At 42.2% G+C, this 19,631-nt stretch overlaps 1 protein-coding gene across 2 annotated transcripts in view; it reads right to left on the bottom strand.

Moving 5' to 3' along the window:
- Positions 1-19,631, bottom strand: part of ints6 (integrator complex subunit 6) — a 202,364-nt gene that overhangs the window by 13,144 nt on the left and 169,589 nt on the right. The window contains exon 17 of one of the 2 annotated variants that reach the window (XM_072514207.1): positions 5,662-5,755. The exons of the other annotated variant lie outside the window; for it this stretch is intronic. Coding sequence (XP_072370308.1) covers positions 5,662-5,755 — 94 coding nt within the window. The remainder of the gene's footprint in view (positions 1-5,661; positions 5,756-19,631) is intronic. 2 annotated transcript variants of the gene reach the window in all.

Genomic DNA, 19,631 nt, shown 5'->3' with positions numbered 1-19,631 from the left:
CCAAGAGTGGCAATCTTCGGGGTGTCAGAGCAGCTAGTTCTCTTCATGGGGAGGAGGGCTGACGCTCTTGCCTTTGCCTCCCTGATCGGCCGCCAGAGAATCCTGCTCGGCTGGCGGTCAGCAGCGCCGCCTAAAGCTGCAGACTGGCCGTCCAACCTGTCAGAATTTCTCCAAATGGAGAAAATCAAATTCGCCATCCGTGGGTCGGAAGAGGACTTCCACAGAACGTGGGAGCCATTCACTTGGTTGTTCCAGGACCTGTTTGTGGCCAACAGCTAGGTAGCCAAGGACAAAGAGAGAGTTGTCACAACATAGAAGGGAACAAGAGGGGTGTGGGGGGGAACCGGTGAAATAGGGAAGTTCAACGTAAGCCAACAGGAGAGCCAGGGGACAAAAGGGAGGAGAGGGCAGGAACAACATCAGTGGGAACCAGAGGGGAGAAAAGAGGGGGAAAAACGGCAGGGAGCGAAACACAGGGGACCACAAAGGCCACAGCAAACGCTGCAAAGAAAGGACAAAAGAGCAGAAAGAAGAAACTGTGATAAATCCATGTAAATAGTTAAAACCGATCACGATGCAAATAACTCTAATGGCACTGCCTAGGTGCTCTCCGGCATAATTTCCATTCTTCTGTTCCTATCTATATTTGTTATGTATACCAAAATACCTAATAAAAACATTTATAAAAAAGGAAAAGTCCTAAGCTTTGGAATCTCAAATAAGCCACTTTTTTATTCTTCGACTAAGCGTGGTGATTTACATGATTTTCTGTAATCTTGTTTGATGAAATTCCTGTGAAGTGTGTTGGACATTTTACTATATCAAAGGTGCTAAACAAATGCACAGTTTTTATAGAATGTGTGTGTAATTTAAAAAAATAATTGTCTACAATATTTCTGAGGCTGCTGAAATCAAGTTGTAGCATAAAAAATGTTTACAGATGGCAGCTGAATATTATAGGGCACAATGTTGGGCAAGCATTTTGCATCATTAAATTATCTATGGGTTCACTGAAGGCGTGGCTCAGGCATGTATGTGGACATATCACATGAATCTTACAGGCTGCAAATATGTTCCGCAGGCAACATCTTCGTGGTCACGGTCCCTATCTTACCCTGGCTTTAATTGTGAGTGCCATTCGTCTTCTTCATGGTTAGGCCTCCTCATATTCGCAAACTTGTGTGACATGTAACTGACAACGATCATCAAGACTCTAGCAAGTGATGCCGCAAAGCACTACTTCTTCCAATGAGATATTTGAAATGCTGCTTGAAATCTCAGTGGTATGCTCCAGAAGGAAAGTAGTGTCTGAATGGGTTTCACAATGGTGCTCAATGCCTTAGGCAAAGAAGTGCATTAGCCATGACTGAAGACATTCACCTGGGTCCTTACAATTCATCTTCACATTCAAATGGCATTGGCACAAAAGAATGCCGTAGAATAAAAGCATTATGATTATTGCTAGAGAAGCAGGCAGTAACCTACACGATCTGGTACCCCTGATCATTGATAGAGTGGAACCTTTCAGTTCATCTCGACTATCAGGTTCTGGAAGCAATGCTCACTTGGTAATCCAAAAATGCTGTGTTAAATGGCTAGTTATGTTATGCTGTTTCAGCTGGAAAGAGAATGAATGTGTTCAACATTAAAAATGTATTAATTACTAGCATGGCACATCTGTGTGCTGCAAATTAGTCTATGCAAATTAGTCTATGTTACAGATATTCCTTGTGGAAATCTAGAATGAGTCAGAGACAATACCATCTTGATTGTCAATGTTGTCTTTGTAATTAATGGGGGTGCGGAACCTTGACTGCAGATCTGTTTGTAACTGATGGCATCGTTTTGCAAATACTTCCGATGTACGAGGACTGTAGCATAGTGGCTATATTACTAAACCAGTGATTGAGTAGCCTGGACTAATCATCTGGCGATTTGAGTTCAAATCCCACCATGGCAGAATTTAAATACAATTAGATAAATAAATCTGGAATTTAAAAAAAACCATAAAATTAATGAATTGCCATAATAATCCCTCTGAATCACAAAGTCCTTCAGGAAAGAAAATGTGTTGTACTTAACTGATCTGGCCTATCTGTGAGTCCAGATCCACAACATGTAGTTAACTGCCCTAGCAAGCCATCCAGCTGTATTCAAAGTGGCAGCATTTCAGCTGGACAATTATAGGTGAGCAATAAATGTTGCCCATGTCCTATGAACGAATGAGAAAAAAGAACTTGAACATACATTTCCAATATTGGAAGGGGATCTGTTCACAGTGTTGCAAACATAACTGTTCTGGTGATTGAAATAACTGCAAATATCCTGGAATGTTCTTCCCTTCCTCTTTAGGCCTCTGGTCCCTCTTCTATTCATCTCAAGGACAGAAAGCACTCAGTGAAATTTCAAAAACCTCAAATTCACCCAGAGTCATTCATGGTGAATGGGATTTCCAGCCAACATGTCAGACAATTTATTCTTTCATGGGATGTGGGACTCCCTGGCAAGCCCATCCCGAGTTGCCCTTGAACTGAGTGGCTTGCTAGGCCATTTCACAGTGCAGTTAAGAGTTAACCACATTGCTGAGAGCCTGTAATCACATGTAGGCCAGACTGTGTAAGGACATTAGTGAACCAAATGGGTTTTAACAACAATCAACAACGGTTTCATGGTCACTATTACTGAGACTAGCTTTTAGTTCCATATTTTATGAATTGAATTTAAATTCCACCAGCTGCCATAGTAAGATTTGTATTTCCAGAGCATTACCCTGGGCCGCTGGGTTATTTTCCAGGGATATTACCACCTCCAATAGAGAGCTAAACATTTTCACTCACTTTCAAGTAAGGCCTTTCAGAAAATAAATGAATCTATTAATTCTGTCTGAACTGTTCACACCGTTCAGGAAATAGGAGGTAGAAAAAGGCATGGTGTGTACTCAGTGCAGGAATTGGAAACTTAAAGAGACAACGATTTTGATTCTCAAAATTCAATTGTCAATAAATCATGCTCCCATCAAACCAGCTCTGACAGAGAAGCCCAAAAGAATGAGGGAAATCCAGAGAGTAAAAACAAAAAAATGCTAGAAATACTCAGCAGGTCTGGCAGCATTTATGGAGACAGACATAGTTAACAGCTTTGTTTTGTGATCTTTGATCAGAATACTGGGAAATACAGGGTTTGAGCTTCTTTCAGACAGCTGGTCTCAGTTTCCTGTTCAGTCGATTTCGAAGATATGCCTGGGATTCGACTGGTGCTTCTTCACTGAGAAAATGCTATTTCAACATTCTGATTGAAGAGAATCTCGGATTTCAAAAAAAGACTTAAAATCTACGAGTGGTCAAAAGGGAATTTTCTCACTATTGGGTGCTTTTACTCATATTATAGACTGTGTCATTACCTCATCATTTGTTTGTTCTGCATAATGTATACTCATGTACTCTGTCCCTTATACAATATTTGGTGCACCTGTTTCACCTGCGAAGGTCTACCACTCTTAATTTGTGAAATATAAAGGGCCCTTTCATAGCCAGAAAGATGATCTTATTGTGAGAGGAGTGGGGATGTTTGGGCTTGAAAAGGGGGAAGTAAGGTATAAAAGAGCAGGTGTGTTGTCTTCAGCTGAGGATAAGGTCTGGAAGAAATGCATCAACATAACAGTATGGAATGCAGGACATTACTGATGCATTTATGGTGTCAAAACATTTCAGCGAAGCATTTTTCAAAATTTGGAAATACTTATTTCATACCCGAATGAGAAACTATGCCAGCCACACTTGACATTAATGTAGAAAATAGATTGTGCAAGATTATCGAAGTTATGATTTGAGCCAAAGCTTCACCCAAGACATAAAGGGGGCCAAGAACCTAGTCAGAAGCGCAACAGCCAATGTAGCTGGCTGATGGGCATCAAGGCTTCTCTGCCAAGAAACATGATCTTGGGAGAATTGCTCACTTTCAAAGATCAGATATTGCAAAAATTGGCTTTAATATCAACACGTGAACTCAGATCAAGGTCACTGCTACGTCCCTGTACCTACCCACAGATTAAGGTTCAAAAGATACTCAGCTGGTGTTTTAAGGATAACACAATCTGAGTATTGGGGTTGTCATGTAAGAGTACCTTTAAGAAATGGGTGTTTATCAGTGATGTCAGAATGTGGGTGTAGCTGGGCTGTCTGTCAGCTTTTTACTTTCGTTTTAGGCTGTTTGCTGCAGGGTGTGTTTCAGTTTTGTTTTCAGTGTTGGAGCTGAAGCCAGACAGAGCATGTGTACTATTGATCTCTCTGCCATGAAAAGACTATCTCTTGATCATTTGGTGAATTCAGAATTATAAATGTTCTCAGTAGTGAATGTAAACCTAATGTGCTTCTGTTAAAAGGTGTTTCTTCTGTCTTCTGGATATTGTTTGTGAAGTTATTAAGGATTACTTAGTGTTGCATTCTTTGGGGGTTGTATTTGAATTGATGGTTGCTAAGATGTTCACTGTATGTTTCAAAAAGGTTAACTTGAGTTCATAGAATAAACATGGTTTTGCTTTAAAAATTACTTTTCCATTTCTGCTGTACCACACCTGTAGAGTGGGCCGTGTGCTCCCCATACCACAATCTATTAAAAGTTGTGGGTCAGGTGAACTCCATGATACACTTTGGGGTTCTCTAAACCCTGGTCCATAACAGGGTAGAATTGCTATAATTCAGCTTCAGACAAGTGTGCTTATACGTAGCATTTGAGTGAAACTGTGTTTCACAATTTTGCGCTGATGTCAAGAGGGCCAAGATCATGATTTGCAATATTTCAAGCATCAACAGTAACAACAAAGTCTGGAATTAGGCCGTATTGTGTGCATATTGTACACAATTATACATGCATGGGATGGCCAGTACAACTTCCACTGCAGAAAATATTTGGTGATAATTGGTGCAACTTCTAAATATGGCACCTGAGACTCAAGTTCAAGGTGACACAAGTGGAATTCAATCAGCACACCACAAATTCAACAAGTCTGGACGAGAAGACACACGTACAACAGTATTCCAAACACTGAAAGCTGCAGTATAGAGTCAATGAAAATGCTGCAAAGAAATTTTTAAAACTCATGAGCTTTAAAATATCAATCATGGGGGAAAAGGTTAAACAAACAAGTTCCTCTAATGCTACTGGAAGTAGGGAAAAAAATCCAGAATCACACACATTTGATATAGGCTTCAGCTGCATGACTAACTTGAGTTTGAAAAGAAAAGTATACATTAATTCTCTCTTCCACACCACAAATTGGAATTAAGGCCTATTTAGAAGGATGAGTGAATTCAGAATTCTACTTCTGTAGAAAACCAGATGAGAGATGAGGTTTTCTGCTTCCTCTCTGTTTTGTGGGCAATTTATACCACTTCCTACAAAGTATCTGAAATAAATAAGGTGACACAAACCGGAGGAACAATAAAAAAGTTTATAAAGTGGCTTTAAAATAAAACAGGACAACAGATTAGCCGATTAGGAATGGGACAAGATATTTTTGTTTAAAAAATGTCCTGATTATGCTCCTGCAAATGCGAATTTGTTCAACTTGGGTGCATTTAATAATTCACTTAAGATTTAATGGACTTGCTAGCCATTTGGAATCTCAGCGAAATGCCATTTTATCATTAATTAAGAAATTACCTTGCTGCCTCTTTAATGACATTCTGCACAAACACCATCCGGGTTTCCAAACTGCCTTGAACTAGTTTCAATAAATAGAAGATATTTTCATAATCTGAAAGGGAAAGGCAATGATCAAATTAGCTGCACTACAGGCAACAAATAGAAACCATTTAGTTTTCTTTAAAAACACAATACAAACTCCTATACATTTGTACTAATTCTTTATTGTGACATACTAAGATGACCATCATGTGACACCCCTAACTAATCAGACATTGTACAGCGACAATGGATTTGTGTCCCCGCACACAGTAACATTCTGACTCCAGCACTCAGAATCTGCCACAGAAAAGAAATGGAAAACAGTAGGAGTTTTATTTTGATTGTTACTATTATGGATAAGGACAGAGTAGTCATACTACGGTAAATTGCATGAATAATGGGAGACAGTTGAAGGATGCTTGGCCCGTTCAGAAAAGCTCGATTCATTTCGGATTCCACCCTCAATATAGCACTTCAATCTTTTCCTTTAATTCCCTGATCTGCAGAGGCTATTTGGCAAATGTGAGGAAAAAGTACTTCTCTCTAATTAATACTTTATGGCTTTTGAGAAAAAAATGCTGCCTTACCTGCTACCTGTTTTACACACCCAAGCTTGCAACGGAACCGGTTTTAGCACTTATAGGTTTGTGGATTGGCAAAAACCTCAATTTGCATCAGAATCGCTTTCATGACAAGACAAGGCCCAGAGGAGAGGCGGGAAAATTATGAGGAGACCGAGTACTGACATCATCACCTTCAGTGAGTGATCAGAGTACAAGGGCAGGTGTACTTTCATCTTTTAAAGAAAGCTTTTGTTCACAACAGATACAACACTTACAGCTGGAGAAACCTTCTCCATTGCATCTTGCAATATGCTGCCTGGTTGCAAAAATTCAAGTAATGCCTTTCTTTCCGAAGAACATTGCTTAGTACCAAGGGGCTAGGAAATTCAGTTTTTTGGAAACATAACTTGAGCAGAAATAGGCCCAAGAATAGCTAGCTCCATGGATTAGGAACAAATCTACCATATGTACCAAGTCTAAAAGCATTCTTGGTTACTGCACATCATTACCTTATCTGGCAATATGGTGATGGCCGGAAGACTTTATTGGATTCTAAGTATTGGGCAATTTAAGGGTTAAAAGCCTCGGGTTAGTGTGTTTGACTGCAGTGGTCTCATGCTTTAAAATTCTGATTTGCAGGGCCTGGGTACTGTTAGCAGCCAGGTGAAATTGACAAAGGAATGTGTTTTTCAGTCTGGGTAATGGACTGTGGTTTAACTGGCAGTTTCTGGGGTGTGCTTCGCAGCCTGCAGGGATCATGTATTTTTTAGTTTGGGGAGATGAGGTCATTGCTGGGTGGAGCCAAGGAATGCAGAGACACATTTTGAAAAGCTTTAGAGTGGCAGCTTTTGGAGAAAGGAGTTGAATTCTGATCTGCCTGATGCTGAGTCCACAATTCTCTCAGATCTCTAATTATAAAAGAGTAATATGCAAAGCAGAGCAGACTTGCCTGGGGACAAGGAAGAAGCTGAAAGAAGCCAGGTGAACTAGCATTTTGAAGGTATTCAGCCAGAAGGGGTTCCAGCAGGAGTCCAAATCTGTTCTGTGATGCAAGTATTACTCTATGCCATGCTGATTTTTAAGATAGATTGAGAGCTGTATATTTCTTTTCTAGTTGTTTGATGGCAAATTGAGTAGTTGCGTTTATGGGGTAATTGTAGCTGTTCGTTTCAGGTGTGAAGTTAAAAAAGTTTAATATTGTATTCATAATAAAATTATTTCAAAAATAACCAAGCCCTATTGCTTCTTGTAAAATCTCCTGGAGCGATCCGCACAGTCTTACAAATAAGCTAAAATATTGGGGTTTCGGCCCACTGTCCCACCACTGTTGGGGTCTGGTCTGGGATCGTAATAAAATGAAACCTGAAATGTAAAAATGTCAAGACCAAAAATAGAATGTGTGCTGAGAGGGAGAACAAAATATTACTTTGAAAGTCACAGTAACTCACAGCTAAGATGAAAAGCATGGAATCTAGTCAAAAATGATCTGAGGAGCTATTTCAAACTCATGGGATAGAAACCTTTGATCAAGAACTCATGAAGGCAGACCCTCCTTAATAGGCCAGTGCACTTGAGATGCGATTGGGAATCTGTGATGAATTGTGAACTCTACTATAATCATGCTATTATGTTGAGTGATTGAACTTTCCCCGCCTCACGTCATTGAAAACGGAGTTTTAATATCCATAAGAGTCTGCAGGTGTCTCATATCTGGTTGAGAAGCTTTATAACTGCAGAAGATGATGAGCACCATCATTCCAAGTCATCACTCATTGTTACCAAGATGCTAAGTTGCTGATATTCTGACTGCCCTTTTAACATCAAAATAAGCTTTCATCAGTGGCCAGTAGTGCAGCCACATACCACAAATCCAATAAACAGATGGTATATGCTAGAGTAGCACCGTAATTTCAGCATATAGCCAAGGAGAGTAGGGAAACAGTGCAGCCTAACAGTCATCTCAGTTTTTGCATCAGTAATGAACACTTGCATCTCACAATCATGGAATCACTACAGTGCAGAAGGAGGCCATCCAGCCCATCGAATCTGCACCAACCCTCTGAAAGAGCACCCTACCCAGACCCACTCCCCTCACCCTATCCCCGCAACCCAGTAATCCCACCTAACCTTTTGGACAAAGGGCAATTTACAATGTCCATCGGATTCTATAAATTTACAATTGTAAAAATATAATTAGTATTTTAAGCCTGTAGAAAATGTTACAAGAGCTGGGGGCTGTAGTGGACATTCACCATAGACCCAGCAGCAATTTACAATAATCGGGTTTCATCACCACACCACAGTTGCACTCGCACAACACAGAGCCAAATAGTGCAGTTTTCAGTTTGAGAGGCATGGGGCGGGATTTTCCGTTTTGGCGGCGCCCGGGGGTTTCCCGACGGCATGGGGCTGCCCCACAATGGGAAGTCCCATTGACCGGCCGGCGTAATGGAGAATCCCGCCGGAGGGTCGAGGCAGAAATGTGGCGCGGCGGGCGGAGAATCCAGCCCAAGGCGTACTTAAGGAAACAATTCATTTATTTGAAGCAGAAAGCTGGTGTTGGGAAAGGCCCGACTGTAAAGGGTCCTGACCACTTCTTCAGTTATTGGTGATAATGTATGCCCTATTTTTTTTTTCATGTATGGAACAATCTGTCTGGACTGTACACTGAACAATACTTTTCACTGTACCTCGGTACACGTGACAATAAACAAATCCAATTCAATCCAATAATCAGTGTTTGCAGCATACATCAAAATCCACATCAAAAATTGCATAGCCAAAATAAGTATCAAGATTACAGGCCGATCCCTTCTGCAGCTTTTACTGAACCTGCTGAATGATGTCACCCAAATTCTGTGTCACAACTTTATGGGTATAAAATAATTTCCGATCATACTATATCCAAAAAATGCAAAGGTTTCCCACAGCACATGCACACAGACAAGAAAAGAATGTGATCCTAGAATAAGCCAGTGTCATCGAAAATTAAATCAGTTTAGTTTAACTATCTGATAAGTTTGATGCATCATGGGCAGACCCAATCCATACACACCCAGGGCATTACTTGCTCTTCATCGCTACAACGTGACTTGCTTGTACAATCAATAAAGACAAAATGCATAAAGCTTGTCTAATACACTATTCACTTAAAAAAGAGCTGGGAGGAGGAGAAAAGCAAATGTTGCAAATATAATCCTCCAAAATCGGTTGGCGCAGTTTGGTCAGATCACAGGAATTATCTTCTTTTGCAGAAATCAACATCTATAACACAAGTTAATTAGGTTGTGATCATCCTTGAAAAGAGTGTGTGGCATGTTCACAAGAGAAACGGACAGGGGGGAGAATGATAGGTCAAGTGCATAACAGACAATGATGACTCTTGGAGCTTGTTTCAATTTCTTCTTAATTGCCTCTGCTAGAAAAGAGCACAATTGTAGGGTGGGAGGATAGTATGCAAGACCAAACTATTCACCAGATGGGGAAACTTGTTGAATGCTCGCAAAAAAAAAAACATTGGGATTTACGCAGGTCTGCTAGCTCAGTGCAAAAAAACCTGTTCCTTTTGTAGTTACCGATAGACCTGCTGGTCTCCGTATTTCAGGCTTCTATACCAATATAGTCTTCCTGAATATCTTCAAGATATGCCACGCAAGTTGAAAAATCTAAGCACGCGCATCTATGGTCCTTGTTGCTTAGGATTTACCTGCTAAATTTCCCAATCAGAAGGATGGCAAAGTTTAAACCATAATATCATAAACAATTAACTTCAAAATCAGTCACTCCTTTGAAAAAGCAGGGGTTTCTTTTAACTCTGGTCACAGCGTTACCTTTCCCTAGAGGTAGTGGTCAGAATAGTTCTCTGGAATACAGAGTATGTAAATAATCCAATCTATCTTCAGAATCAACTAAAGTGGGAAATCCACTTAAATTAAGACAACAGGAATAGTCATATGGCATGTCTTCTTGAAGTGCAGTGCACAGTACATTTAATACAGGCTGATTAGGATATTGCTTTTGTTACCCTTTTCATTCACTGGCTGGTTCAGAAAACTGAAAATTTCTGTCTTTGTTAAATTCTAGGCAACAGCAGAATAGGACTTGGCTCCACCTTATAGACCAAGTCAACAAGTTAAAGTCAACAGATTTGAGACAGGTCTTGAACATAATTGACAGTCCCGGAATTAACTGTTGGATATAGATTAACATTTTACAATTGCCTTCAGTGCCCCAGATTAGCAAAAGTGACAAAAAAGAACCATCATTGACTGACATAAAAAGTTACCATTTCAAGACCGCATGACTCTTCTGCAGAGGTCTCTTGCCACGCATACTGCCAGACCTGTTTTTCCAGCATTTGCAGTATTTCAGATTTCCAGCATATGCAGCATTTTGCTTTTATAGCATTTTTAAATTGTTTTATTGAATTTCAAAAACAATGACCACAATATCACCAAACAACCAAAAAATTAAAATACAGAGTCAAAAAGTTGTATACACACACAAACATTTTCCTTATAATTGTAACAGACAAATTAACCCCACTTGAGCGCTAAACTCTCCTAACAGTTGACAGTGTCTAGGTCCTCAAAAAAATGAAATAAATGGTAGCCACCTTCCCACCGATATCCTGATGACATTCTTAATTTTCTCCAGGTGCAGGAATGGCATCAAGTCACCCAGCCAGGCAGATGCACTAGGTGGTGTGGGAGACCTCCAACTAAGACTAGGGGCCTTTCACAGTAACTTCATTGCAGTGTTAATGCAAGCCTACTTATGACAATAATCCTGAAGGAAAAAATCACCACAGGATTAGAGGAAAAACCTGCAGGGAGAAGAGCAGCAGTGCAGTAATTATGGCGCGAAGAGAGCAGGTTGTGGTGGATGACCGAGCCTCCATTTGGCCCAAATCGAATCGAGGTCGTTAAGCCTTTGCAGAATTTTCTGTACGTTGGCAGCCCAATAATAAAACAAATTCGGGAGGGCCAAACCTCTCACAGAATCCCTCCTGTGCAGAAGGAGGCCATTTGGCCCATCGAGTCTGCACGGCCCTTGCTCCGACGAAGCACCCTACTTGGCCCAAACCCCTGCCCCTATCCCTGTAACCCCACCTAACCTTTTTGAGCAATATAAACATGGCCAATCCACCTAACCTACACATCTTTTGAATGTGGGAGGAAGCCAGAGCTCCCGGAGGAAACCCATGCAGACACTGGGAGAAAGTGCAAACCTGGGTCCCTGACGCTGTGAGGCAGCAAGTGCTAACGTGCCACTGTCTCGAATCCCTGTCTCTCTGAAGCAGAGTGCTGCGAACTCTGGGACACTTACCTGCCCATAAAAAAGCAGAAATAAATTTGTTGACTACAATAAAAAATTATTTGGGCCAAAAGAAAAAATGGAGATACGCTGAAAGAAATCTGAGAAGCACATTGATTTTAATTGTTTGAATACTTCCTGCCAGGGACAAAGGGAGGCTACCCCACCTCCGCAGAACTGCTTTGACATTACTGATGAGGCTCGAGTAATTCAATTTGTGTATAATGCCCAGTTATGGGTTACACGGACCCCCAAGTAACATAAACTAGTGTTAGAGAGGTGAAACGGCAATGAACGAAGTTGAGCTCCTCTAGCCGGTAGATTCACTGAAAAACACTCGCTTTAACTTACATTTAGCCTGTTACCAGAGAAGATACCAAACATGGTGAGTATCATCATTACATCATCCACAGAGGGTGTCGGGTCGGTAGAACAAATTAGGTCATCTGCATAAAGCAATACCCGATGCTCCACTCCGTTCTGACAAATACCCCTCTACAGATTAGATGTCCTCAACGATATCGAGAGCAGTGGAGATAGGAGGGGCGGGGGGGTGAGAGATCCCCGGTCAGGGTGTGACGTGGAACATACAAGGGCTGGGTGGACAGGTGAAGTGGGCGACTTTTCTTGCATTTGAAGAGCTTGAAAACCAATGTGGTGCTGTTGTAAGAGATCCATTTGAGGGTGAAAGACTCAGTGAGACTTAGGAAGGGGTGGGTGAGTCAGGTATTGCACTCTGACTTTGAGCCTGGGCTTGGTGGTTCTGGTGGGTAAGAGTGAGGTGTCAGATGGAGGAGCTTGTGGCTGACCAGAGGGGTAGGGACGTAATAGTAATGGACGCATTGGAAGTGAGGTGGGTGGTGTTGGTTAGCATTTATGCCCCGAATTGGGACGCCGTAGGATTTATGAAAAAGATGCTGGTTGCCATTCTGGATTTGGATCCACACCAGTTCATACTGGGCGGGGACTTGAATAGTGTTGGATCCGAAGGCAAAGGTCGACAGGTCCAAGCCACGTTCGCTGACCCCCCTCTCGGGGTGGGCGTGGGGTTGCAAAGGTGTTGGCCGCGATTATGAAAGAGATGGGATGGGTGGGTCTATGGAACTTTTGCACCTGTGGTATAGGGAGTATTTGTTTTATTCGCCAGTACACATTCGAGGATTGATTTTTTTTGTGATGGGGAAGGCGCCGTTAGCCGGGGTGAGGAAGGCAGAGTATTCTGAAATCGTTACTTTGGGCCATGCTCCACACACTGAGTGACTGTGGTCACGGAGAAGGGTTCAGCTCAGAGGCTGGCATGAAGGTTTGATGTGGGACTACTGGCAGGTTTTTATTTTTATTTTAGTGCCTGCTGGTCTTTTCCCCAAAGCCATTCTTTAAGGGGGTGGACAGGTTGGTTTTGTTGGTATTGAGTTTATTTTTGTGTTGTAATGTTTTTCAAGTGTCAACATGTCAAATATTTGAATAAAAATACTTTTTAAATTTTTTTTATACAAAGAGCAGTGGAGAAAGAGGGCATCCCTATCTTGTACCCCTGCCCAAGGGAAGGTATTCTGGAAATACTGAATTTGTACAAATGTTGGCCTTAGGGGCATTAAATGAATTCAGGTCCGAATCCAAATCTCCCCAGAATCTCAAGTAGATAGTTCATTTCGCCCTATTGAATGCTTTTTCTGCATCCAAAGACACTGTGGCTTCAGGTTCCGGATAAATGGAGGGGGAAAAGGAGAACGTCTAAGAGACATTGAACATTGGGCGACAACTTCTGGCCCTTTACAAAGTCCGTCTGACCCTGATATAACTCGGAGACAATGCCCCAGCCGGGACGACAGGACCTTAGCCAGCAGCTTAAGCCCGTATTTAAAAGTGAAATGTATGACCCACATTTTAGTGGGTCCTTGTCCCCTTTTGAGGAGTAAAGAAATTGAGGCTTGTGTGAGGATCAGGTAGTGAACCACTGGACTGTGAGTCGTTAAACATGTCCATTAATAAAGGTATGAGCTGCTCCAAGAACCTTTTATATAAGCCATCAGGACCAGGGGCTTTGCCAGATTGTCGTCGCCCAATGCACTTTGGTATTTCTCCCACGCATAAGGGGGAATCAAATTCCTGTCTCCTGCCTTCCTCGATGGTCAGGATATGTAGATCATCTAAAAAAAAAAACTCATCATACCCATGTGTTCAGAGGAGGCTCAAACTCATATAGTTCACACAGTAATACAAACTAAAAGCCGCATGAACCTGGAGAGGAGCGGAAATCAGATTACCCTCTTTGTTCTGAATCCTAGGTATCTCTTGAGAGGCGCTTTGCCTTTTGAGCTGATGGGACAGAAGGCAACTAAGTCTTCTCCTCATGTTCGTAGAAGGTACCCCTAGAATACCGTAACCGACACAGCCTGACCAGTAGATATCAGTTTGAATTAGACGTGCAATTGTTTCCTTTGCGTCAGTAGCTCTGGCATTAGGGCAATTGAATATTGGCGGTCAACTTCCAAAATAGAATCCACCAGTCTCTGTCGCTCCAATCTCTCCGTTTTCGTGGTGTGGCCTTTACGCAAGGTAATTTCCCCCCTTATGACAGCTTTTACTGTCTCCCAGAGCATCGAAGGAGAGATTGATTCTGACTTGTTAAGCTTAATAAAGTCTTCTGTGGCAGCAGACAAACACTCTCACAGAATTGGTCGTCAGACATCAATGTGGTTTCTAGTCTCCAAGGTGGGCGTTGGGAAGGGCCAAAACCAAAGCGTAAATTTAATTTAATGTTAATTTTAGTAATCTTTATTGTTACAAATAAGCTTACATTAACACTGCAATGAAGTTACTGTGAAAAGCCTCTAATCGCCACATTCTGCCGCCTGTTCAGCTGCACGGAGGGAGAATTCAGAATGTCCAAATAACACTTCTTTCGGGACCTGTGGGAGGAAACGGGAGCACCCGGAGGAAACCCATCAGACACGGGGAGAACGTGCAGACTCCGCACAGACAGTGACCCGAGCCGGGAATCAAACCTGGTCCAAGATGGCAATTGGCAAATATTCACTTGCCACCACTGAAGGGAGAAGTGCCTGATCAACAAAGAAAAATATCAATTTGGGAATAGCACAGTGGACACTTGCCGGGGGGGGGGGCTTTATCATTTGGGTGCAGAAATCGTCACGGGTCTACCCCACCAATCCGTTCTACAAATGAGGTTAGTGCTCTGGTCACTAAGACAAAAAAGAGTGGCTAAGGTAAATATTGGTCCTTTGGAAGATGAGAAGGGAGATTTAATAATAGGAGACGGGGAAATGGCTGAGGAGCTAAACAGGTTTTTTGGGTCAGTCTTCACAGTGGAAGACACAAACAACATGCCAGTGACTGATGGAAATAAAGATATGATAGGTGAGGACCTTGAGATGATTGTAATCACTAAGGAGGCAGTATTGGGTAAGCTAATGGGGCTAAAGGTAGACAAGTCTCCTGGCCCTGATGGGATGCATCCCAGAGTGTTAAAAGAGATGGCTAGGGAAATTGTAAACGCACTAGTGATAATTTATTAAAATTCACTAGACTCTGGGGTGGTCCCAGAGGATTGGAAAGTAGCAAACGTGACACCACTGTTTAAAAAAGGAGGTCAGCAGAAAGCGGGTAATTATAGGCCGGTAAGCTTAACTTCGGTTGTAGGGAAAATGCTGGAATCTATCATTAAGGAGGAAATAGCGGGGCACCTGGAGGGAAATTGTCCCATTGGGCAGACGCAGCATGGGTTCATAAAGGGTAGGTCGTGTCTGACTAATTTGGTAGAATTTTTTGAGGACGTTACCAGTGCTGTAGATAATGGGGAGCCAATGGATGTGGTATATCTGGATTTCCAGAAAGCTTTTGACAAGGTGCCACACAAAAGGTTGCTGCATAAACTAAAGATGCATGGCATTGAGGGTAAAGTGGTAGCATGGGTAGAGGATTGGTTAACTAACAGAAAGCAGAGAGTGGGGATAAATGGGTGTTTCTCTGGTTGGCAACCTGTAACTAGTGGGGTCCCTCAAGGATCAGTGTTGGGTCCGCAGTTGTTCACAATTTACAAAGATGATTTGGAGTTGGGGACCAAGTGCAATGTGTCAAAGTTTGCAGACGACACTAAGATGAGTGGTAAAGCAAAAAGTGCAGAGGATACCAGAAGTCTGCAGAAGGATTTGGAGAGGTTAGGTGAATGGGCTAGGGTCTGGCAGATGGAATTCAATGTTGCCAAGTGTGAGGCTATCCATTTTGGGGGGCAATAACAGCAGAATGGATTATTATTTAAACGGTAAGATGTTAAAACATGCTGCTGTGCAGAGGGACCTGGGTGTGCTGGTGCACGAGTCGCAAAAAGTTGGTGTGCAGGTGCAACAGGTGATTAAGAAGGCTAATCGAGATTTGTCTTTCATTTCTAGAGGGATGGAGTTCAAGACTAGGGAGGTTATGCTGCAATTGTATAAGGTGTTGGTGAGGCCACATCTGGAGTATTGTGTTCAGTTTTGGTCTCCTTACCTGAGAAAGGACATATTGGCACTGGAGGGAGTGCAGAGGAGATTCACTAGGTTGATCCCAGAGTTGAGGGGATTAGATTATGACGAGAGGTTGAGTAGACTGGGACTGTACTCACTGGAGTTTAGAAGGATGTGGGGGATCTTATTGAAACATATGAAATTATGAAGGGAATAGATAGGATAGATGCGGGCAGGTTGTTTCCACTGGTCGGGGAAAGCAGAACTAGGGGGCATTGTCTCAAAATAAGGGGAAGTAGATTTAGGACGGAGTGTAGGAGGAACTTCTTCACCCAAAAGGCTGTGAATCTCTGGAATTCCTTGCCCAGTGAAGCAGTTGAGGCTCCTTCTTTAAACGTTTTTAAGAAAAAGATAGATACCTTTCTAAAGAATAAAGGGATTCGGGGATATGGTGTACAGGCCGGAGAGTGGAGCTGAGTCCACAAAGATCAGCCATGATCTCATTAAATGGCGGAGCAGGCTCGAGGGGCCAGATGGCCTACTCCTGTTCCTAGTTCTTATGTCACCCCAGATGGGGTCAGAGACTTTGGTATGGAATGATCCAATATAGGGTTCAAGACACAGTTTAGGTGCGAATCCAGATCAGCGAGGGAGTTCACCACTGAATTGATCAAAATTCGGGTCATCCCAGCTGGTAGCAGAGATGTTTACAAGGATTACTGGAGTGTTTATCAATGAAGACAGAGAATAATATAGCGACCATTAGAATAATCTGTAACCCGAGAGAAAGAAAATTGTATTCTTTTATGAATTAAAATTGCCGTGCCTCTAACCCGACTGTTGAAACCTGAGTGAAAGACCGGTCCCACCCAGCTTTTACGAAGCCTTGTTGGTCCTTTACACATAGATGAGTTTCCTGTAAAAACACAGCATCTGAGTTTAGATTCTTGACATGGGCAAAAGTCTTGGCCCGCTTCCCTGGACCATTTAGACACCAAATATTCCAGGTTACCAAGCGAAGTGGCGGTCTCGCATTACTTCCTATACCGGAGTCAGCCATAACCAATGAGAGATATCAAGCAAGGGATCTCAGAAAGATGAAGTGAGGAAACCCTCCCAAGACTGCAAAACCAAGCCAAGTCGTATGGTCTGATAGACAAAGATTCGTAGACACCATCAATCAACCAATATTAACACCCTTACCCACCCCCCCCCCAATCCCAGTAACACCCCTTAACAATATTAATAAGCAATACTGTATCCCTAAATCCCTATTTAACAATAATCTACTAAAGGTATAGTCTATACTCCTAATCACAAACTGCTTGTGAAGAGCTGCAGCAAACCCTCATTCATCACTCCCGTCAGATAACCTCATCATTATCTGGGAGGTTCTCCATTCAACCAGACACAGAAAAGGCAACACTAATATAATTTGCAACACAACGATAAATAACACATAAAACTCAACAACTACAAACCCCGACTTCAGTAAAAACATGTAATAAAATGCCCGGACATCGGTGTACATAATAAAGCAAACAGGAAGAAGTATTAAACAGAGTCCATGTTAATTCTTTGAACAAAGGAGTTTACTTATTCGGGAGAATCAAATAAATGATTCTTCTCCCCAACGGTCACTCGGAGGCAGGCTGGGTAGATCATACCAAACCTAAATCCTCTTTTATATAGGATGGACTTCACCCCATTAAAGTCAGCTCTTCTTTTACCAGATCCGCACTCAAGCTCTTGGTAGAGTTGAATGGATGGCCTTCTCACTTTGTCTCCTGGTGCTCCCTGGCCCAGCGAAGGATCTGCTCTTTCTTTTTTTAAATTGTGGAACCGAATAATCACTGCCCGTGGTGGTTCCCCAGCTTGAGACCTTGTTTGCAGTGTGTGATGAGTCCGATGCAACCCCAGGGTGGCACGAGAGTACCCCATCACCCACCATTTTCTATAACATATTAGGAAAGTATTCAATAGGGGCATTGCCCTCTCCCGCCTCCGCGGAGTAACCCCACGATGCAAACATTTTACCTTTGTGGCTGGTTCTCCAGGTGTTTATTTTAGTCTTCAGATCTTTGTTGGTCTCGATTACGGAGGGCAGGTCAGCTTCTAAGGACGTGGTCTGGTCACTATGGTCCGATAGGGCTATTTCAATACCCTTCACTATGGCACCACGTGCTTCAACGATTTTATTAATTTTCTCTAATTTTACATTCACGTAGGCCAGAGCTACAAAGGATTTGAAAATTATTTTTCCAATTCAATAGCCACTATGCGATCAATGTCGTCGGCCGTACGCTACATGGTCGGTAGTGGAGAAGGAGAACCCGCCCCCACCATCTTACTTAGTGTCAAACCCTATGCAGCCTCGGAGTCTGATGAGTGATTACGACCCGAATCTTTCTTGTTTTTGCCTCTTTTTGGCATTTTTCTAAGGTAGGTGCCTTCCAAAGCCGAATTGTTGAGTCTTAAACTTGTTCCGATGTCCATTGCGCTTCGGAAAAGAGAGCCTCCACGCGCTTGCTAGTCCCCTATATAATTCACTGGAAGCCCTTTTATATTATTGACTGACATCCAATGACCACTAGTAGAAAATGGGAATAGGTGGCCATCAAATAACATGATTAAGCTCATGTATCCACCACTGTTTAACAGCTTAAACAGCCAAATGTCCAGGTTCACATATGAAGATCCTGAATAGATCTACATAACTGTGCTCGATCAGACTTTTTTAATTTGTTCATGGGACGTGGGTGTCTCAGGCTGGGCCAGCATTGATTACCCATCCCTAATTGCCCCTGAAGGGGCAGTTAAGAGTCAATCACATTGCTATGGATCTGGAATCACATGTCGGCCAGGCAAGGATGGCAGATTTATTTCCCTAGAGAGTAGATTTCCTTTCCTAAAAGGATATTAGTGAACCAGGTGGGTTTTTACAACAATCAACAATGATTTCATGATCATTAGACTTTTGATTCCAGATTTTTATTGAATCCAAATTTCACCTTCGGGATTTGCACCTGGGTCCCCAGAGCATTACTCTGGGCCTCTGGTCTACTAGTCCAGTGAAAATACCACTATACCACTGCCTTCCTTAGACTGCATTCATGCAAAGAGGAAAACACAAAGGATAAATCTCCCTAAATTTAAGATGACAACCTGATCAGTTCTCGTTTTTAGCTACTACTTAAATCAGTTTTTCGGTAATTATACTCAAATTACCTGGAAGAGAATTCTGTACTCATTAACTCACCAGCCAAGTGGTATATGACTATAAGGATTGGGAAAAGCAGCAACCACTAATTTGTACCCAAGACACTGAAGAGAATTCAATGTCAAATCTTGCTGTATACTTGATTGGAATTTTGACTTCCATTGTGTACACTGCAAAATCATTGCAATCGTGCATGTCTGGCCTATAGATCAATGTTGGATCATGGAGAAAGAAACAAAATACAGAGAAGCAAAAAGGGATTGAAGAAGACATCGATAACTACACCGAATGAAACAAAAATCACACTAATGAATGAGACAAAGCAAGGGCAAATTCAGTGAATTTGGGCTCTTGCATCACCAGGTGAAAGCACATCTCACA

This window comes from Scyliorhinus torazame, chromosome 8 (assembly GCF_047496885.1).
Source record: "Scyliorhinus torazame isolate Kashiwa2021f chromosome 8, sScyTor2.1, whole genome shotgun sequence".
NCBI lineage: Eukaryota > Metazoa > Chordata > Chondrichthyes > Carcharhiniformes > Scyliorhinidae > Scyliorhinus > Scyliorhinus torazame.
Note: the sequence above shows the minus strand (reverse complement) of the source record. Positions and strands in the feature narration are given on the sequence as shown.